The sequence below is a fragment of the Pangasianodon hypophthalmus genome, chromosome 22 (genome assembly GCF_027358585.1).
Source record: "Pangasianodon hypophthalmus isolate fPanHyp1 chromosome 22, fPanHyp1.pri, whole genome shotgun sequence".
Lineage (NCBI taxonomy): Eukaryota > Metazoa > Chordata > Actinopteri > Siluriformes > Pangasiidae > Pangasianodon > Pangasianodon hypophthalmus.
Genome location: NC_069731.1, coordinates 8177934 through 8200402, shown reverse-complemented (window position 1 = coordinate 8200402; position 22469 = coordinate 8177934). Strand labels below are relative to the sequence as shown.

General features: G+C 39.4%; 2 protein-coding genes across 8 annotated transcripts in view; one reads left to right on the top strand and one right to left on the bottom strand.

Moving 5' to 3' along the window:
- ptpn3 (protein tyrosine phosphatase non-receptor type 3) overlaps positions 1 to 2305 on the bottom strand; it is a 39948-nt gene extending 37643 nt beyond the window's left edge. For 2 of the 4 annotated variants that reach the window (XM_053227766.1, XM_053227767.1), the window contains exon 1: positions 1781 to 2305. The gene's annotated coding sequence lies outside the window, so the exon portion shown is untranslated. The remainder of the gene's footprint in view (positions 1 to 1780) is intronic. The other 2 variants (XM_053227765.1, XM_026924475.3) reach the window with 2 other exon arrangements.
- An 11510-nt stretch (positions 2306 to 13815) lies between these two features.
- On the top strand, positions 13816 to 18298 carry sgk2b (serum/glucocorticoid regulated kinase 2b). Of its 4 annotated transcripts, none has more exons than XM_053228072.1 (12): positions 13816 to 14047; positions 14142 to 14217; positions 14808 to 14871; positions 15133 to 15170; positions 15279 to 15336; positions 15476 to 15559; positions 15644 to 15775; positions 15881 to 15993; positions 16950 to 17169; positions 17298 to 17453; positions 17540 to 17629; positions 17794 to 18298. In XM_053228072.1, the coding sequence occupies exons 1-12, from the start codon at positions 13981 to 13983 to the stop codon at positions 17935 to 17937; spliced, it is 1242 nt and encodes a 413-aa protein (XP_053084047.1). In that variant the 5' UTR covers positions 13816 to 13980; the 3' UTR covers positions 17938 to 18298. The 4 variants fall into 4 exon arrangements, with proteins under 4 accessions (XP_053084047.1, XP_026780383.3, XP_026780384.3 ...); XM_026924582.3 differs by having other exon boundaries at positions 14805 to 14871; XM_026924583.3 differs by having other exon boundaries at positions 13817 to 14047; positions 15130 to 15170.
- Positions 18299 to 22469: the final 4171 nt, after the last annotated feature.

Sequence of the window (22469 nt, the reverse complement as noted above, 5' to 3'; positions counted from 1 at the left end):
ACTGAAATGTTTGCGATGTGTTAAGCGATTCTGGTACTAATCTGGTGGTTGATGCTGTATTTTTGTTATTCCTGAGAGAAGTTAGCAGTTGCGTGGCAAGCTGATGTCATAGGTGCATATTTCTAGTGCAGTCACAATGGTGTTTAATGGGAGAAAAATTTTAGGCAATCTTAAAGGGATAGTGGGCAGGTTTCACTGTTGCCTCCTAAATACAAAAGAGTGTTTTTATTCGCTCATTAATATGATGTTCAACATCATATTAATGATATTAATGAGAAATCCAATGCAGAAGTAGCAGAGACAGCAAACAATCGACTCAAAGCTCCAGAAGGCAGTATGTGGACACCTGACCATCACACTCATGTGGTTTTTCCCCAAACCGCCACCACAAAGTTGGAAGCACAGAATTGTATAGGACGTCTTTGTATGCTATGTAACTAGGTTCCAGCATGACAATGCCCCTGTTAACAAAGCAAGCTCCATGAACACATGGCTTGCCACGGTTGGCGTGGAAGAACTCGACTGCTCGATTGTATTAGCATGAAAGTAGGAGCAGAGTGTACAGATGAGGAGGTGAGAGAGCTGAACAAACTTAAAGGGCTAAAGCTCTGCTGCATCGTTCTTCTTTAGGTAGAGATAAAGTGAGGGCTAAATACCACTGGTACCACTGTCAGCGGGTAGTCAAACAGCATTGTGGGTAATCTAGGGAACTGTTAACCAAAGTGAAAATAGAACAACCTATCAAGGAATGTAGTCTAGACTTTAAATGAAAAGTCATTGACAGTAGATTTTTCCTTCATGTTACCCGTTCCTCTAATGTTATGCTGTAACAGGAATAAAAAGGAAGAAGGGGTTTTAATGATGATTCAACACACCTTTTAGAGTCATAAAGGAGTCCAGCTTAGTGTCACATGATAATGATACGGAAAAAGTCCCTCAAGTTAGGATTTTTTTCATTTATGAAAGACATTGTGTGCGATAACCTCCTTTGTCTAGGTAATAAGTTATCTAGGGTGCGTGTCCTTATGACAAAAAGAAATTCTATCCATTTTCTGTACAGCTTATCCTACACAGTTTGTTCACTGCTGACCCTCACTGATCCTGGCCAAATAACCAGCGACATTCAGCTTTTACTTTAAAAAAAAAAATTGTGAAACATTTTATTTAAACTCTACTCAACTAAGCATAAAGAACTTCAGTTCTCTAAAGACGATTAATAACTTGCCAAACAAAATATTTTTCTAACAGGCTCCTCGTGAATTTCATAAGAACAAGTCGTGACTATGGCTGAATCCCAAATGACTCCCTGCCGCCTATATCCGTGCACTACATCAGGTATTAAATGCTGAGTTGTTACGCCCTGTGTAGCGCACTACGGTTGGAAATGAGAGCCGTTTGAAGATCAACCCTTTCTTCACCGTTTCTAATTGGAATGAACCAACCACGCCTTCATGTTCTGGTCCATGGCGAAGAGTTTGACATGCCTGAGCCGTTTAACAACGCGGAGAATAGTAACGAAATACGTTTGTGTGTGTGTGTGTGTGTGTGTGTGTGTGTGTATATATATATATATATGTGTTTTTAATCCGCTGACTCTTGTCGACACTTGTGTTCAGTAAGAGCTGAAAGCCCTAGCTCGGTTTGACAGACGCCATTTGGAAGCGTTTACTGCACCTTCTGTGAGCTGACTTCTGTCAGAAAAAGTTGTTAACTGTTAGCATGAAGCTACAGCGAGCGCACAGAAGGACTATTTCGGATTAGTGTGTTTAAAACGACTTACCTGAGTATTGTCTGAAGTCCGCTTCCTCACTCTGCTTTGTGCTGTATCGACACCCTCCGCGAAAAGCCAACTGTTTCCATGTTTCTACAAGCGTCGTCGCAGGTGTTGGTAAACTTCCGGAAAGCGCTGGGTCTGTTTTTTTACGGCTTCCTTCGGGAGTGGAGTCGGTGTAGTCGTCACGGCGCGCGCGCTCGATTCATTGATATCTGACCTGCCTCGCGTGCGCTCAGAGTTACTTACACTTACACACACACACACACAGAGCTTGACTGCGAGTGCGGTTCTGGAGCCCTGCTCTCGCGCTTCTTGCTACAGCGAGCCTACTTTAACGCTTACTTAAAGGGTGACATTTTGTACCTTATTAGGTTACACTGTCGTTAAAAAAATTGAAGTTCAGGTTCTAGAGAAGAAGGAATTTGAGGTGCGCGTGCTCGACTCAGGGCGCTGGCTCCTTCGAGTCAACAAACCACGCCCATGTCTACCTGAAGATAAACACTAGCAACAGCAGCACTGTGGTGTTTATGTGCAACATGCTTAATGTATTATTCAGTTATCATTTTTTCCCCCAGTAATACAGCCTGTGTTTTTTAAACACACTATGTTGAATTGGATTTGCCTTTCCCAGTTCTCCTTATTTAAGTTAAGGGTGTAGCTGACATGCTAAGTTTGTTTCTTTAGGCTACAAGGCAGAGCTTGATGCTGGTTAGGAATTCTGAATATTTTCATGGCACTGCTGCCTTGCACTTGTGGGGTTGGGGGTTCGAATCCTGCCTCCGCCTTGTGTGCATGGAGCTTGCATCTTCTCCCCGTGCTTCGGGGGTTTCCTCCAGGTACTCCTGTCTCCTCCACCAGTCCAAACACATGCATTGTAGGCTTAGTGGCATTTCCAAATTGTCCGTAGTGTGTGTGTTGGCACCCTGTTCAGAGTGTCCCCCGCCTTGTGCCCCAAGTTCCCTGGGATAGGCTCCAGGCTCCCTGTGACCCAGAGAATGGATGGATGGATTTACTTGGACATAGAGGACTGGTTCTGACCCAAACTTCTCATGAGCTACACCTACACCCTACTATAGTGGCAATTAGTAGAGATTATACACCTACAGTTTTAAAAATTCACAGCGCCTCACTGTAAGTGCGTGCAAAATGATAAAAACACATAAATCAACATCACATTAAATTGTTCTACACCAAAGAGGCAAATATATCGCATAGGTTTCTTATATTTACACATTTAACAATGTTTCTATGAACCGCTGTTATGTATGTGAGAGCCAACAAGTGCAGGCGCTCTGCACACACCGTGTCTGGACAGTGCGTAACACTGCAGTTTATCAGTCAGGAGATTTCTTTTCATTTCATTTCAGATGTTATATCCAGCCTAGATCACTATTTGTGTTTGATGCACACAAGTGCACTGAACCGTGCATCCTATAAATACGTGCTAGCAAATGGTTGAGTTCCTCCTTTTAGCCGGGCTCACATATTGCATTTCATTTAACATTTTCAGGAGCCCATTTTACACCGAAAGCACTATTTGCTTGCACATGGGTTAGTAAATATAATGTGGAAATATATGTAAACATTATAAACATATACAGTATGATCACATACAGTCACACTCATTTTCACTGCACTCAGTGTCAGTTAAAACTCCAACACCAGAGCATACTGCTGCAGTAGGCTTCAAACTGGAATATCATCCATGTGCTGTTTATATAGCATAAATATTGTATTTTGTAGTGGTTCTAGCAAGAAACCATGACCATGCCACCCAAAGATAAGCAATTTTTTAAAATTGTAAATAGCACGTTGCCAATGTCTGGTATAAAGGCCACTTTGATTAACCGAGCTCCACTGCAGTCTGGTGTAAAATGGGCTTAAGATTCAATTCAATTTTATTTACATAGTGGTTTTAACAATGGGCATGACAAAGCAGCTTTACAGCTGTAGATAATCCAGATGTAGATAATCTCCATAAATGCAATTTATGTGCACAAGGTAAAAATCTCCTGAGACCCCATCAGCATCTCAGGCTAGGTTGAGTACTTATGACGTACACTATGTCTATACTATGTTTACAGGTAAATATTATAAAAGTGCACAAGACAACACAATTCAAAAGAACCACTCAACTGTTGCAATAATAACATTTTATACTGAGCAAATTCACATAAAAGAGTAATGGAAGTAATCCCTGCAGTTCCTTCTTTCAAGTTTCAGCCATTTCTTAACATAATATACATTACAGTCTTAAAAAAGTTCCATCTCTCACCCTAAGGGATCTTTAGTTTTCCCTCTGAGGGAACTGATCAAAGTCCTATGAAAAACCCAGGGTTCCCCTTCAGAAAAAAAGGTATCAAGTGGAGTCCCTATAGAAAGCAAGAAGCATTAATCATCCCTTTTAAATAAGAGTGTAACAGCGCCTCTAGAGTTCATAACAGATACTGCAGGTGGGTAGGTCTTTTTTTAAATTTGGGATAGAGGTCATCTATGACAAAGCAATATAAATAACAAATAAGTAAGCTGCGTGGGGTGTGTGAGAGAAGGATGAGATAAATGTTAACTGTAAGTGTGTAACTGTCAAAAAGCATTTAAATAACGTTGTTTGAATATAGGTACTGCATCAAAAATACACCATATGGCCGAAAGTTTGTGGACACCTGACCAGTACACCCGTGTGTTCTTTTTTGAACATCCCATTCCAGATTTAGTTGCTTTTGGAGCATGGCTGTGGGGCTTTGCCCATTCAGCCACAAAGGCATTATTAAGGTCAGGCACTGATGTGGAGGGAGGAGGTCTAGCGCTCACTCAGCTTTCCAGTTCATCTCTGAGGTGTTCACTGGGGTTGAGGTCAGGGCTCTGTGCAGGCAGCTAGAGTTCTTCCACTCCAACCTTGGTGAACCATGTCTTCATGGAACTCGCTTTGTGCACAAGGGCACTGTCATGGTAGAACAGAAGGGCACACCTGGGCAAAAAGAAACACATGTCAGTGACATGTTCCAATATTTTTGAGCACTTGGAAAATGGGTGAGTTCAAATAAAAGGTGCCATGTTCTAAGCTGTTTAATAGATCTAGATCTAAATATCAGGAAATGAAGGCTGAAATTTTGATCTATCGTCTCATATTCATCTTTTCATATTCATGTCTTCGTTGTATAGCAAATGCATAATATATCATTCGTTAATAAATTGAAAACAGAGCGTTCTCCTGAAAAAAAGACCAAAATTTCCATATTAGGTGTTTCTTTTACCAAATGAAACCATTTGTTTACAGTTTTGAGAAGCCTTGTCCAACATTGTGAAGTTGGGTCAGTTTGTTCTTGTTGGAAATGATATACCCTGGATATTTGGAATGAATCAATCATATTTAGTAATATATTTAAACATATTCAAACATATTTAGTAATATTTATTTACTCTGTTTTCAGTATTTATGTTCTTCCTTCTTTGAATTTAATACATGCAGAGGAAGACAAAACACAAGTACACAACAATGCAAGAATAAAGGCATACTCATTTTTAAGACATGCCTCATGCTTTCCAGCATTTGGAACATTTCATTCAGTGGCTGATGTTCTGCCTAACTAGACTTGATCATTAACTAAGAGAACTGAGCATCTCTACTTTCTGCGAAGGCTGAGAAAAGAGAACTAGAACTGTGTACTGCACTGTCTCTTACTGTGCCTATTGTCCTGTTTTAGTAGTTATCGTACTGTCTTGTGCTGTTTGCACGTGCACTGTATGTAGTAATGTGTAGTCTCATATAGTTCTGTGTTGTTTTATGGAGCACCATGATCCTGGAGGAACAGTGTTTCGTTTCACTGTGTACTGTACTAGCCTCTATATGGTCGAAATGACAATAAAACCACTTGACTTGCAGCGACTACATACGACCACTCATATCTTACCTAAGCTGTAGCTTGCATTTTATTAATATGATAGCTGCTTTTGCGTGAGAATTTGTGTAACTGGGTATCATCTTTCTGATTTAGACATAAATCAATTCTGACTGTACTACAACCTCCACTCCTCAGGTCAAATATAGACTCTATCATCTAGCATCTCTCATTTTAGAATAGGAACATAGAGTTCCCCAACATTAAATATGGAAGTAGGCATAAATAAAGTAAAAATAAGTGAGTAGGAGAGCAGGTAAGTAAGCAAGTATCTATCAGGTGGCCTGTAAGCATATAAGATAAATTTATACTTCATACATTCTTGGTTAATGACCAGATTAAAATTATATTTGTGGTATTGAACTGCCTCTTTCTTTACTCTTCTTTTTTCTTTTAAAGCAATGGTGTCTCGTCTAGAAACCTGGCACTAAACTCTTTTTTTAACTGTCTTTTTGTTTGATTCTCCAGTATTTCTGAGGAAAAAGGAAGAGGAAAACCTGACTTTACTCATTGGCATGGCTCTGTGTGTGTGTGTGTGTGTGTGTGTGAGACTGTGGTGACAGGCAAGCATGACTGTTATGTAACCTATAAAATTACATTGAAGTATGGTTACCATGCTAGGGAGATTTCTTTGGGTGAGGGAGATGGTCAATAGTTTGATAACACGTAGTTGTCCTATAGACATAATTCATAAGAATAGAACAAGATAAATGTCATACATTTTTAACAGCTTGAGCGTACTTCCCCCACCCATTTTCTCTCCTATTTGTATCACAGGGCAGCGTAACAGACACAAGGAAAGCATTATCTGCCCTCTTTTGTATACACGAATTCTCAGAAACCCATGATTTGTCATGGATGACTGTGGTATCGATTCGAACTCATGATCTTCTGACAATACTCAGGAGGATCTTACCTTTTTTCAACAAGTATGAAAAATAAAGCCTAAATCAAGGTATAAAACTTTTTGTTTTTCTGAAAAACATCTTCCATAGTTATTAATTACTATATCCAACTTTGTATTTAGTTCTTTTCATTTAGTTCTGTATTTTTTCTTACTTTGACTTTGACTTTATTCTACACTCATACTGAAAGTTTTAAGGGAACTAAATTGCCAGGAGCTCAGAAACGTCACGCAAACAAAACAAAAAATGCTGAAAGCATCATTCCAGAAGATCATGCACTGCTGTTTATTGTAGCAGGTCATATTTCTACTTTAATTTACTTATTTTGTCTCAAACATATGCAAAACAAATAAGGTTTGGAAATAATAAGTAATATAATTCCCAGTTTTCATTTCATTAACCCAATATATAGCCCACTATAATCATATTATGGCAACATATCCCAAGTTTATATGATGCCATAACATGATTAGGAATTGGGAGGGGGGGACTATATAATTTGACATACTTTTATTTTTAAAAGAGCATAACGTACTTTATGCAACTATGAAATTATTAGTAAATGGGGGTGGTTTATAAAAATAAACTTTTTATACTGTGAAAGTAGTTTTACCACAGTTAATCCAGAAACAGACAGGTTACAGGTAAGCACGTAAAAGGAAATACAAATATTTGAGTTCCTATTACTCCAACAGACTTTGGGGGATGCAGCCCAGTAGCCCCGGCTACCATGGCACCATGAGAACAAGTGCAATGGATAGGTTAATAGTATAAACAACTGGAAACTATATTTTAAATTACCCATAGTTTCTCATAGAGTTTTGTTTTTACAATGAATCTAATGTCACCTTTATAACTTGCATACAATACATAGCTAGCTACCGTCAGTCAAATTTAACTTGTGTATATTTTATTCTAACTCTGCCTTGGTGTCAAACCGAAAAGCTGAAAGCGGGTTTCCTAAATGAAGCCTTCAGATTGAACAGCATACAAGAAAAGCTTTTGAAAAAGCTAGGCATTTTTTTTATAAAACCAAAACGCGATGTTGCTCAGCATCATTGATGAGAATATGGACCTGTCAGGACCTGTAAAAAAGCAACCAGATTGCTCATTTAATCACAAGCCCAACCCTGACACTGCTCTGGCCATATCCTAGCAGTAGTAATTCAGGAACCAAGGCTCTTGCTGACAGCAATCTTGCCGATTTAGGCCTCCAAGTAGAGAACATGCCACAGAAGCCGACATGACCCTGGTAAAGTTTTTAACAGATGTTGCTTGAAGAGCTACTACAAATGGTTGTAGAAGTCCCATGGTCCTACTGGACAAACAAGTACTTTTGTGAAAACAAAAAAATATATATTTCCAAGAAATTCACAAGAAGTGCTTCTGAGAAGAAATACCATGAATGTCCTCTCCTCAAAAATATTCACCTCCACACAGCAGACAAACCGTAGAGTTTGCCAATTGATACAACCCTGTCATACTGGTGAGTCACTTCTCTCTTCTGTCTTCAAAGCACTTTTCTGACTTTCTATGGGCTTTAAAAGTTCATTGAGAGAGGAGTATTTAGCAGCCTTTACATTTACATTTTACATTTATGGCATTTGGCAGACGCCCTTATCCAGAGCGACTTACAATAGTGCTTTGAAGTCTATCAAAAATACATTCTGATATTGGCTCGCTAGGTCACCAACTAGGAATACCATCAGTCCAAAACTCTGTTGGGAAAGGTGATTTTTTTTTTTTAAATGAAAGTGCTAATTTAAGTATTTTATGAAGAGGTAAGTCCTTAGACGTCGTTTGAAGACTGCCAGTGACTCAGCTGTTCGGACATCTAGGGGAAGTTCATTCCACCACCTTGGTGCCAGAACAGAGAAGAGTCTCGATGCATGCCTTCCTTGTACCCTGAGAGATGGTGGGACCAGTCAAGCAGTGCTAGAGGATCGGAGAGTGCGTGGTGGCGCTCGAGGTGTGATAAGTGCTTTGAGATAAGTGGGTGCTGGTCCGTTTTTGGCTTTGTAGGCGAGCATCAGTGTTTTAAATCTGATGCGGGCAGCTACAGGAAGCCAGTGGAGGGAGCGCAGCAATGGGGTGGTGTGGGAAAATTTAGGAAGGTTGAAAACCAATCGTGCAGCTGCATTCTGGATCAGTTGCAGAGGACGAATGGCGCTCAGAGGCAGACCTGCCAGGAGTGAGTTGCAGTAGTCCAGTCTTGAAATGACAAGGGACTGAACAAGCACCTGTGTGGTCTGTGAGGAAAGAAACGGACGAATTCTTCTGATGTTATAAAGGAGAAATCGACATGAGCATGTTAGATTAGCAATGTGAGGGAAGAAGGACAGTTGATTGTCCATGGTTACCCCAAGGTTGCGTGCGGTAACCGAAGGCGAGATCAGAGAATTGTCTAGGGAAATTGCAAGATCCTGAGATAGGGATGAATCACCTGGGATGAACAGCAGTTCAGTTTTGGTGGGATTGAGTTTCAGCTGATGAGCTATCATCCATGATGATGTCAGTCAGACAAGCTGATATCTGAGCAGAAACATGAGAGTCTGAGGGAGGGAAGGAGAGGATGAGTTGAGTGTCGTCTGCATAGCAGTGGTATGAAAACCCATGTGAGGATATGACCGCACCAAGAGATTGAGTATAGAGGGAGAACAGGAGAGGACCAAGTACTGAGCCTTGTGGAACACCAGTGGAGAGTCTGCGAGGAGCAGATGTGGATCCCCTCCATGTCACCTGATATGACCGATCTTCCAGGTAGGAAGCAAACCATTGCCATGCTGCACCACGAATTCCTAGGCTCATGAGGGTGGATAGGAGAGTCTTGTGGTTCACCGTGTCAAACGCTGCTGAAAGGTCAAGGAGGATGAGACTGAAGACAGTTTGGCTGATCTAGCAGCATGTAGCTTCTCAGTGATGGCCAAAAGGGCAGTCTCTGTGGAGTGTGCCGGTTTGAAGCCAGACTGATTGGGATCTTGGAGGTTGTTCTGTGAGAGATAGCAAGACAGCTGATTATAGACAGTCCGTTCAAGGGTTTTAGAAAGAAAAGAGAGAAGTGATACCGGTCGGTAGTTGCTGATGACAGAGGGATCTAGATTGGGTTTCTTCAGGAGACCCTTTAGACCAAGAACTTGGAATTATTACACCTTGAATAGTTTGGATGCCCAAATAATGGCCCAAACTACTGTCTCATGGGTGAGGCTATTGCAGATCAAGTCCAATCAAGTTTTTTTTTGTTTCCCTTGTTCACATAATAGCTATAAATATGCTCTTAATATATGGGCTTGACCATAATGAATAAAAGGCCTGAGTTATAAAACAAAGATTAAGAACTTCTATGAACACGACCTGTTACATCAAGTGGACTGTTACATCAAGTGGATGTTATTTCCCTGTGCTAGCTTAAATCTACCAAATGGACCAATGTCTTGTTCATTGTTGGCACTCTCTGCACAACTTCACCAGTTGATACATTCATACGTACACTATATGGCCAACTATATGGACACCTGGCCATCACACCCATATGTGCTTTTTGAACATCCCATTCCAGATTTAGTCCTCCATTTTGCTGTTATAATAAACTCCACTCTTCCAGGAAGCCTTTCCACTAACTTCTGTAATGTGGTGTTGGGGATTTGTGCCCATTCATCTCAAGAGCATTAGTGACTTCAGGCACTGATGTCAGGAGAGGAGGCCTGGGGTGCATTTGGCATTCCAGTTCATTCCAACATCCCAGATGTTCAGTGGAGTTGAAGTCAGGGATCTGTGCAGGCCACTCAAGTTCTTCGACACCAACCTTGGTAAACCATGTCTTTATGGACCTCACTTTGTGCACAGGGGCATTGTCATGGTGGAATATGTTTGGATCCCTTAGTTCCAGTGAAAGGAAATCTTAAAGCTACAGCATACAAAGACATCCTAACAATTATGTGCTTCCAACCTTGTGGCAAAGTTTGGGAGAAGGCCAACATGTGGGTGTGATGGTCAGGTGTCCACAAATTTTTAGTTAATGTGGTTTACACTGAGTGGCACAAAAAAAAAACTTGTTATAATTAGGTATAATACATAGTTTCCTCTGAAAGTGTTGAAACAGTAAGGCCAATTCATTTGTTTTAGCTATACACTGAAGACTTTTTTTCAAGTGATCAAAATATTGGAACATATGACTATGAAAGGATCTGCTCATGAGCCAAAACATATGAGCTCATGCAAGCATGGTGGAGGTAGTGTCATGATTTGGGCTGCTTCTTGAACGGGCTCACTAATCTTATTGATGATGTAACTCATGATGGTAGCAGCAGAATGAATTCAGAAGTCTGCAGAAACATTGTCAGCCAATTTACAGAGAAATGCATCCAATCTAACTGGGAGGAAGGTAGTGGCCCAACACACTGCCAGCACAACAAAGGACTTCATCAGGGGAAAAAAGTGGAAGTGGTTTTAGACTGGCCAAGTCAAACACTAGACCTTAACCCAACCAAGCATGCATTTCTACCTCCTGAAGAGGAGACTGAAGGGAGAAACCCCATAAAACACATAACAATTGAAAGAAGCTGCGGTACAAGCCAGAAAAAGCATCACAAAAGAAGAATGCAACAGTTTGGTGATGGCAGTGGGTTGCCGGCTTGATGCAGTTATTGCAAGCAATGGTTATGCAACCAAATATTACAATACATGCAACATTATATTACATTATATTACATGCAAAACAACGGTGCCATGTTCTAAGTTGATTAACACATCTAGATGTAAATATCAGGAAATGAAAGCTGACATTTTGTTCTATTGTCTCATATTTGCCTTTTGTTCTCTCCATCCCAAATGTCTTCAGTGTATAGCAAAAACAAATGAATTGACCTTGCCATTCCAATACTTTTGGAGAAGATTGTATAATAACAGCTATAATTGCAATAGTTGTGTCAGTGTGACTACTAGTTTAGGGTTATTTGTTGTTTTCTGGATCATTTTCAGCATACCTTGACCAGAAATGTTTGGGCTTTGTGTCAGACTTGCAGGCTTTAAACAGTAGTCTCCCATTTTACACACATTCACACTGTCATGAAGCTGCTGTTACACAGGGTTCGCTTTCACTTTATCACAGGATTTTAATGTCAATTGCACACCATTGAGTTAAGTGTGAATGCACGTCAGAGTCGGAATCCCAGGAAGAAAATAAGAACTGTAAAAGAACTAGAAAACTTGCTGTGGATTTGAAACAAATCCATTACCGGGAAGGAGTATAAGGGATAACTTTTTTATCCGGTTAATTTAAAACAACACAATGAAGCTGCAATAAGAGGAAAAAGAATAACATTCTTCATCAACTTCATAATGTACGAGCAAAACTCTAGCAGACCATGAAAATTTGGCATAAGCAGAGAAAAGCACTGGTGACAAAGTGTGTTTCCCAAAATGGCACAGTAGCCTATTTGGCAAAAAGGTCAAACATTCAACAGAGTCCCTGGGTGCAAAGTTCTGTGAGCACATCCTAAAGGTATACGTTGATCAGTGGCAGAAGTAGGCTATAATCAATGAATCATACACACATGAAAATCAAATCAAATCATAAATAAAATTCTGGAACAAACGACCAGCGTAAACTTCATTTTTTTTAAATTAGGATATGTTTATAATTTCATCAATCCCCTCACAAAAATACAAAATAATAAAAAACAACAACAAAAACATGCACACAGATCACACAGATCAAATTAAAATGATGTTCTGTGGTCACATAAGCTTACTACAAGCAGTCTGCATAAAATTGTCTAAATTAGATTAAATTAAATGTTCTAAATTAGGTAAGTGGTTATACTCAGTTTAGCCGATTATTCTGCTGGGTTTGTTTCACACAAGATGTAACCCAAATGCAATACTCTTTAAGAACAAATTAAATTAATAACAATAGACACTGTAGGACTCATGTCATCTGCTTTGCTGCTTTCTGCTCTTAACAAACCCATTCACAGTAATTGGTTCTCACTAACAGTTGTAGTAAGACGAGGACCATGAGACTGCAAGTGCACTGTTTCGAATGGGGCAATATTCTCCAAATTCTCATGTATTAAAAATATGTCCCTCTGCACACACAGACATACAGTCAAAATATGCACAGCACTAATGCCTTATTGCTGTCATGGTGGCACAGAGGGTAGTGCTGCCTCACAGCTCCAGCGCCCCCAGTCAGATCCTGAGCTCAGGTTACTGTGTGGAGTTTGAGTTTCCTCTGGGTTCTCTGGTTTCCTCCCACCTACAAAAACATGCCAGTAGGTGAACTGGTGGCTCTAAATTGCCACTAAGTGTGAACAGGTGTGTGACTGGGTGTGTGCATGGTGTGGGCTGGTTTCCCAGATTTCAGGGATGAGTTACAGATCCAACGCCGCCATCGCTAGGATAAAGCACTTACTGAAGATGCATTATTATACTTTTATTATACTTTAGTATACTTATGTCCTATACTGGCACCTTGCATTTTGTCACTTCATTATTATTATTATTAATAATAATAATAATAGTTGTAGTAGTTGTTGTTGTTGTAATTTCTCTTTATTAGTATTATTTCTTTCCCCCATCATATTTACACACCATAACAAGTGCATTGTTAATGCAAATGTACCATGTGTTTGTCATGACCATGGAGTAAATGATGAGAGAGAGACAGAGAGAGAGAGAGAATCACTGATTACACTGGACAATTGTACACACTCAACACACTCAACATTTTATTTACTCTGTTTCTAATTAACGTTACTGTATTTTATTTATTTTTATTTTATTTCATGGTGTATATGTACATAATTATTGTAACCCTTATACTTTTGTCCTACACTGGCACCTTGCATTTTATATTATTATTATTATTATTATTAATAATAATAATAATAATAATAATAATAATAATAATAATATGAAATAATAGAAAATATATAAAATAATTATATAAAATTTTATATTATATAAAAATTATAAATAATTACATAAGAGAGAGAGAGAGAGCAAGAGAGAGATTATGGAGCTCATATATCACATTTCATTGGACAATTGTACACACTCAACATACATTTTATTTACTCTATTTCTAATTAACTTTACTGTATGTATGTATGGTATGTAAACAGCCGTGCCAATAAAGTACTTTTTAAATTGAACTGAAAAGAGAGAGAGAGAGAGAGAGAGAGAGAGAGAGAGAGAGAGTATGGAGTTCATAGTAACTACATGACCCCATTTGACGTCATGAGTTCATCGAATGTCCACGCGCCCTGCAGAAAATAACCGCTTGATCAGGAGCCGCTGAGTTGAACCAGAGCAGACCGGTCCAGCGCGAGCCGGGCAGCGCGAGCCGTGTAGCGCGAGCGAGCTCCTCCACACACCGCACTCGCTTCAGCTGAGCCTCAGTATGGTGAAAAAGAGCAGGGGTCCTGTCACATACGCTAAAATGAAGGGCATAATCTCATACTTCGCTGGTAGGTTAGACAACCCGGGTTTTTTTTTTAACCTTCTAAAACGTTTTATTACATTTATTTAATATTAACTTTAACAACTTCATCATATTTATAGCTTTAATCAGAGAGAGAAAACATGGTTCCGCTGACCTGCTACAGAAGCTTGGGACCCAAATTCCAGTCTATCAGCAGTAAGTTTTATTTTAATACTCTTATTATTAAGAAAACTTTCATTTTGATTAGGTAATGTTGAATATCACGATACAATATGGGCGTGTGAACTTGCCTTTTCCCTAACTTGCCTTTCGAGGTCAGACTCCTTAGCTTTAAAGAACATGACCTGGGTTCAGTCCCAAATGGGTTGCTGCTCCCTAAAAGTGCACTACATAGGGAGTGAAATAATTGCTTACACAGTCTGTGTAGTGAGCAGTATGGTTTTGAATGTGCTGCTGCTTAATGACTACTACAAATTGTGCTATGAGAGTATGACCTGTATGGCCAACTTCAGTGTGGCTGCCTAGTCACTAACTAGGGCTTTTACACACCCTAGGGCACTATATGCCAGTAGGGAGCCATTTGAGTTTTAATTCATACTAAGAAAGTTGCTGTACTGTGCCACAGGCATATGGAGAGATAAAGTATTTAGTTCTTTTTGCATGTATATTTAAAGGCTATAAATATGCTATGCAGGGTAATTCTTAAACAATGACATTACCTACACCAGTTAAAGTATAATGTCTTGCGGCTTGCACTAATGGTGGGTTTCTGTCTCTCCCAGCAGTACAGATTCAGAGGGTTTTCTGAGACCAGAAGCCAGGTTGTCTGATGAGTCTGCAGCAGCTGCAGTAAGTGAGACTCACAGGATCCCCTCAGTACAGATCAAATTTGAGTTGCAGTTACTGTAGACAGGACACCTATGAGGTGCAATTTTACATACGAGAGTTACTGTATGTATAGTATTGCAGACATGTAGGTGGAAATCTGGGAATGCTGGGAGTGCTGAAATCTCAAATGGAATCACTACTTCCTATACAATGCACAACATAACGTCTTCCATTTGAAATGATCCTCATATTAGCTCGTTCTGTTCGGTTCTCTAATAGCAGTGCTTCACCAGTACAGCACAGGAGCTGCGAAGGTCTCGGTAAGTAAGCTATATACTGTGTATTTGTGCATGGAGGACATATATAGGCTACACATAGTATCACAAATACACATATACACTCATTTATATTTATTTCTATGGGTGCAGGGTTTCAGCAGCAGATTTTGACTACTTGAAGGTGATTGGGACAGGCAGTTTTGGCGAGGTACAACATCCTTCTTTTAATGCATATCGATTATAAATTGAGTTCCATGCACAATAAATAATAAATGTCTTATTTTTATAATGTCTTATTTTTAGTTTTAGTAGATTTTTAACAGTTTTGTGTCTTTCTCCATGTCTAGGTTCTTTTAGCAAAATATAAGGAGAACAACAGATACTATGCAGTCAAAGTTTTACAGAAGCACATCATCCTGAACAAAGAGGCAGTGAGTTTCAAAACGTGTGTGTCCTACACATGCGATGTGCTGGTGATGGTCGTGTGTGTAGTCTGACTCTGTTGTTCCTAACAGGAAGGAAACATCATGTGTGAGCGTAATGTGCTAGTGAAAACTCTGAATCATCCTTTCTTGGTGAGACTTCACTTCAGCTTTCAGACCAAAGAGAGACTCTGTCTAGTGTTGGACTATGCAAGTGGTGGAGAGGTATACACACACACACACAGTTTATGAATAGATGATTGTATTTATTGAAACTAAGTGATGGAAGGTTGTGTTATGATGCTGATATGTGTATGTGTATGCTTACAGCTCTTTTACCACCTCCAAAATGAGCGTGTGTTCAGGGAGCCCAGAGCCAGATTCTACGCTGCAGAAATGGCCAGTGCACTAGGATACTTACATTCACTGCATATTATTTACAGGTAAACACACACACACACACACACATATATACTTGTATTACTGTGTGGGGGGTTAAATGAAGTACATTATGCTCCCTAAATCCTTTGATGCCTGAACTAAAATCTCACATTAATCTTTTAATGGCTTTAGTTTTTCAAATTCAAGATGCATTTTGTCTAAAATGTATGAGCCCTCATGGAGATCAGCAGACGTTCCTCACAGTGTTCATCTTTGAATCTTCATGTTTTCCTGTCACTGGACCGTATTCAGAGTTGAGGCATCAGCACACAGCAAAATAATAGAATGTGCTGGATCAAGTGCTATTTTATAAGGTGAAGTTATAAACCAGATTTGTAGTTTTTAATGAGGAAATTGCAATTAGGACCTTTTATGTAGCAATGTATAGGCAATATACTAGATTATCAGATTTATTTCAGTACTTGCCGTATTGCCGTATTCTTAGTCATATATCACCATATAAGTCTTTTATTTTTCATTTTTAAATTGTCTCTCACTTTAAGATTACTTTGTAATACATTTGACCGCAAAGGGAAAAAAACACTTTTTTTCTTCAGTCCGCATTTTCTATCCCTTTATAAGAAGGTGCTTGTGTTTAAAAGCAGTGGTCTAGACGCTGTTGAAAAAAACGCTGTTGAATTTGCATAATCCGAATGGAGCACAGAGAAAATCGACTTAAGCACATGCTTAGTCCATCTCTGGAGATGCACAAATTTTCCCATGCAAAAATTGACATAACTTTTGGACTTAAGTTGCCAACTCTGAATGTGGGCCGTTTTGAGGACAGTTGCACTGTCATAAACACTGTGATACCATAACAAATACACACAGTTACATAAATGTTGAGAAGCACTTACGTGTGCACAAAGTAGATACACATATAGGCAAATAAATTCAAAATAAATTAGATTTGCCTACACCCACAATGAGTTCACATACCTGTTCTTGCATGCTAAAGGGACCTGAAACCAGAGAACATCTTGCTCGACTCTGAAGGCCATGTGGTCCTAACAGACTTTGGCTTGTGTAAAGAGGGCATAGTGGGACGTGCAACCACCAAAACCTTTTGTGGAACTCCTGAATACCTGGCGCCCGAGGTTCTCCAACAGCACGAGTACGACCGTACTGTGGACTGGTGGGGGCTTGGAGCTGTTCTGCACGAAATGCTTTATGGTCTGGTGAGTTAAAAAACACAGCAAGTGAATAAACCACATGCTGTGCAGGAAACGAGATGCCTGAACTGGATATTAAAGATAAATTTGTCTACAGAGAAGCGTAACTAATGGATATCTGTCTCTCTGTTTAGCCACCTTTTTACAGTGCAGACCGCATAAAGATGTTAGGCAATATAATTTATCAACCACTGGACCTTAAGGCTGGAGTGTCCAAGGCTGGAAGAGATTTTCTCAAAAGCCTGCTACACAAAGACAGATCTAAGAGACTAGGAGCCAAACATGACATGGTAAATTCACACACACACACAGCAACAACAATAATAGCTACACATTTCCTTGATGGCCTAGTAACATAGTTCACGTCTCCTTTTAGGACGAGCTGAAGCAGCACTCATTCTTTTCCTCTATCCAGTGGGATGACCTTGTGGCAAAGAAAATCCCACCCCCCTTCGTTCCCTCACTGGTGAGTCCAATGAAAACTCTAAACTGAGTGGTGTATGTGCTTATGTGTATAATCAAAATAAATATAAGCCCATTTAAGCAAAATTTAAAAATTTCCCAAAATTCTCTTAAAACCCTTTAAGGAAAAGTTATGCAAGTTTGTGTATTTCTCTTTATCCTATTAAGTCTGGCCCTGATGACTTGACAAACATTAATCCTGCGTTCACAAGACTTCCTGTCCCAGAGTCTCTGGGTGTGTGTGAGGAGGCTGGGGTAACCTTCCCTGGCTTCAGCTACGTGAGTGAAAACATCTCATCAGTGTCCACGTAGATAATACTGAAATAATCAAATCACAATGCTCAGACATGTGATCAACAAACTGAAATCAAGCCTGCCTCCTGGAAAACTGACCATGATTATACCTCTCAGAGTGGATATAGATGTTTACCTAAAAGTTCAAATGCAACGTTTCTTATTATTTTCATTTATTTATTATTTTCTGGATGCCATTTGGACCATTGCGTTGCTGCTGCACTGTTGTCAGTCCTGAAATCAGTGAATCAACTATGTTAATTTAATTTACATTTTTGTATTTGTGTATTTTATCTTGCATACTTTTTGGATGATTCTATCAAGTGATATATTTACAGTGAAACTGTATTCACAGATTTGTACATAAATTCTGCAATTATTTGTTGCATCTTTTAATTTATTTATTCATCAATTTATTTATTTTTAATATCCTAATGTTGTGCACTTGGCAACTATGACACAATTCCTAAACTGAATACTCTTTAAAATATTATGTAAAACTGAAAAAAAAAAAAAAAAAAATCAGCGTTCCAAGTTGGTATTAAAGATCGTGGAAATATATCTTCCACTGGGCTTGTTTTTTCATGCGTAGCCTACAAACAGTTTAGTGATTTAACATTTACTTGCAAATAAAATTAACTATGATTATTGTAATCGTCATCCCTTTGTCATTTTCACTGGGCACATGGGGCAGCACGAAGTCTTGACATTTCAGCATTCTTGCCTTTTTATTTTACTATATACTATGTATTTGAAAGAGCCTACTGGTGTGACACTCCACAATGCCTCCCCCAGTGTGCTATCCTGTACCCTATTCAACCAAATTTTTTAATGAGAATGTTATGTTTTTCATCAAAACCTAGACAGCTGAAGCCCTGGACTTAGGTGTCATCCTAGACTTGCACTGATTGCACAGACCCTAATCTAAAATGTATTTTCTTATTTAATATGATAGAATCATTTGACTTTTTAGGCGAGTGACAGAAAATAATGATTAAATTGCCTTAGCAAGTTAACATAATGTTTTTTGCTTTAGGTTTACATTATATTCAAAGACAACTTTCAAACACTTTATAGCACAGATAGGAAGTACCAATATGGAGGCCAAGTGGCTTCATGATGTTGTGTACAAAATAAAATCATCATCAGTGGAGTCCCAGACAAACCCAGGAACCCAAATCAAAGAAAAAAAGCAAAGCAAATTAATTGTTAAATTAGAATGAAAGTGTAGGCTATTGTTTGTATTAGCTCTGTTTTGTTTTTCTGGTCAAGGTTTGTTCCCTAAGTCCCTTGGGCATATGGTGTTCGCTGGAAAATAAATATAAGGAAGGAAAAATTAGACTGTGACTAATTCCTGGTCCCTCCCATTGTAAGTGAAGGAAAGGCCATTTGTGGGGTCTTCATCTGGGCTCCCTCTACTGCATACACAGGATATTGACATGACAAGCAAATAATTTTAATCTGACAATAGCCAGGACGACTTAGTCTCAAACAAAATTAATTCAAGAGGCTATCACACATGACTTATGCTAGAGGCTACTGTGAATTTTTAGAATAACTCTGTAATAAGCTGTTGAGAGTTGAAAACGTCATCCAGCGTACAGTCATGCAGCTTATTTTGAGTGGTTTTAGACCTTTGTTCGACTGTGTTTGATACAGCAAGTGTGGCTATTTGCGAAAATGTATTAGATTTCAATCCGATTACTTGCTGTAAAAAAGATCACAGCAGCTGCGGAGTATTTTAAAAAAGCCCAATCGGGTAACCCCATTAACTGTCCTGTCCTCTGCTCCTCCATCGAGCATGGCTAAGTGTGATTCCTGGCTTGTGCTGCAGCCTAAAGTCACTTTGTGGCCCCTGTCTACTCAGTCTCCTTGTATTCGTCCTTTGCAACACCTCTGCCTGGAGGGCCACAGTCCTGAAAAGTTTACTTACTCAGTGACAGAGAAGAGGATGATAGCAGTTTTAGACAACATTCTGAACAATTCTGGCTGTCATGTCCATGGTCTAATATCCAGGAGCACCGTTAGCCACACATTCCAGTATAGTGCTGAAAGAAGAAGTTTGGAGGAATCTTTTCTGCCCACTGTTATCAGACTCCACAATGTGCTATCCTGCCCCCTGTCTCTCAGAACAAACAACTGGACAGAATCTCATTATAAAAATAATTATTTACTCTTCAGTATCCGCTTTATCCTGCTCAGGGTTGCAGTGGCTCTGGGGCCTATCCTGTGAACACTATCCATAAGTCAGGAATACACCACAGAAGGATTGCCAGTCCATCACAAGGTACCACACACACACACACACACACACACACACACACACACACACTCTTTCACACTTTAGGACAATTTAGTGTAGCTAATCCATCTACAGGCATGTTTTGTGGTGGTAGGAGGAAAGCTGAGAACCTGGACAAATCCCATGTGGACCCAGTGAGACAGTAACCACACAGACAGTAACCTAAGCTCAGAATCGAACCGAGTAACCTGGAACTGTGAAGTGGAAACGCTACACTCAATTTGCACATTTGTAAATGTTACTGCTGCTATTTCTTATCAAGTAGCTTCATTTCGATTTGCACACTGTTCAATGTGACAGCTGCTATTGTTATTGTGTAGTTGCACTCAATTTGCTACAGGCTACTGTACTATTTTTTTTGTATTTGTTATTGTTTTGTACATAAGTCAATATTGCACATAGAGATATACTTCATATAACTGCTACATGTGAACACATTACTGTTACTACATGTACTGTAATATTGTTTTGCACAAGTCAACATTGCACACTCACACATACAGATGTACATAGTCTATATTTCTGTATACATAATCTATATTTCTACTTCTGCAACATAGCTACACTTTATTATTTATTTGTCTTGGCATTCAATGTGGACAGCAAAGAATTTCATTGTACAGGGAAACTTGGTTTTCCTCACTGTGCTTTGAATCTTTAAAAAATACATAGCTAAAAACATGACCATTCAAAAAAATATCTTTTCCAAATTCACTGTAGTGCACAGATTTCCCCATGGGGATCAGAAAAGTACATCTACCTATCATTTAACTACACTATATGGCCATACGTATGACACCTGACCAGTCCCATTCCAGATTTATTTCCCTTTGCATTTATAATAACCTTCTGGGAAGGCTTTCTAATAGATTTTGGAGTCTGACTGTGGGGATTTGCCCATTCAGACACAACAGTTGTAGTGAAGTCAGGCAGTGATGTTGGGTGAAGAGGCCTGGCATGCAGTCAGTGCTCCAATTAATCCAAAGGTGTTCAGTGGGGTTGAGGCCATATATAGTCAGGTCCATAAGTATTTGGACAGTGACCCAATTTTCACAATTTTGCATCTGTACACCACCACAATGGATTTGAAATGAAGCATTGAAGATGTGACTGAAGTGCAGACTTTCACTTTAATTCAAGGGGTTTAACAAAACTATTGCATTGCCATTTTTTTTACAGTCCCTCCATTTTCTCAGGCTCAAAAGTAATTGGTCAAACTAATGTAATAATAAATATTAGGATTATTTTTAATCCTTGGATACAAATCACATCTTGATTGCTTCATTTCAAATCCATTGTGGTGTACAGATACAAAATTACAAAAATTGTGTCACTGTCCAAATACTTATGGATCTGACTATATATACACCGATCAGCCATAACATTATAAACACCTGACAGGTGAAGTGAATAACATTGATTATCTCATTACAGTGGCACCTGTCAATGGGTGGGATATATTAGGCAGCAAGTGAACAGTCAGTTCTCAAAGTTTGTGTGTTTTAGAAGCAGGAAAAATTGGCAAGTGTAAGGATCTGAGCGACTTTGACAAGGGCCTGCGTGGGGCTGAGTAGCCGCAGACCGGTCAGAGTGCTCATGCTGTCTCCTGTCCACTGCCGAAAGCCCCTCACATGGGCATGTGAGCATCCGAACTGGACCATGGAACAATCGAAGAAGGTGGCCTGGTCTGCTGAATCACATTTTCTTTTACATTATGTGGACAGGCGGGTGGGTGTGCGTCGCTTACCTGGTAAGAGATGGCACCAGGATGCACTACGGGAAGAAAAATTTTCAGCTGGGAAACCTTGAGTCCTGGCCAAGTACACCACTTCATGGCAACGGTATTCCCTAATGGCAGTGGCCTTTTTCAGCAGGATAATGCACCCTGCCACATTGCAAAAATTGTTCAGGAATAGTTTGAGGAACATGACAAAGCGTTCAAGGTGTTGATTGGCCTCCAAATTCCCCAGATCTCAATCCGAACGACCATCTGTAGGACGTGCTCTATAAACAAGTCCGATCCATGGAGGCCCACCTTGCAACTTACAGGCAAAGAATCTGTTGCTCCCATCTTGGTGCCAGATACCACAGCACACCTTCAGAGGTCTTGTGGAGTCCATGCCTCGATGAGTCAGAGCTCAAGGCGGACCTACACAATATTAGGCAATGGGTTTTAATGTTATGGCTGAAAATATATATATATATATATATATATATATATATATATATATATATATATATATATATA

What these genes read in the sequence shown, in the direction of transcription:
- sgk2b (XM_026924581.3), top strand. Translation starts at nt 13,981, where the DNA reads ATGGTGAAAAAGAGCAGGGGTCCTGTCACATACGCTAAAATGAAGGGC. An exon ending in ACTATGCAAGTGGTGGAGAG is followed by an intron (nt 15,776 to 15,880) that starts GTATACACACAC and finishes GTATGCTTACAG; the next exon opens with CTCTTTTACCACCTCCAAAA. An exon ending in CCCCCTTCGTTCCCTCACTG is followed by an intron (nt 17,630 to 17,793) that starts GTGAGTCCAATG and finishes TATCCTATTAAG; the next exon opens with TCTGGCCCTGATGACTTGAC.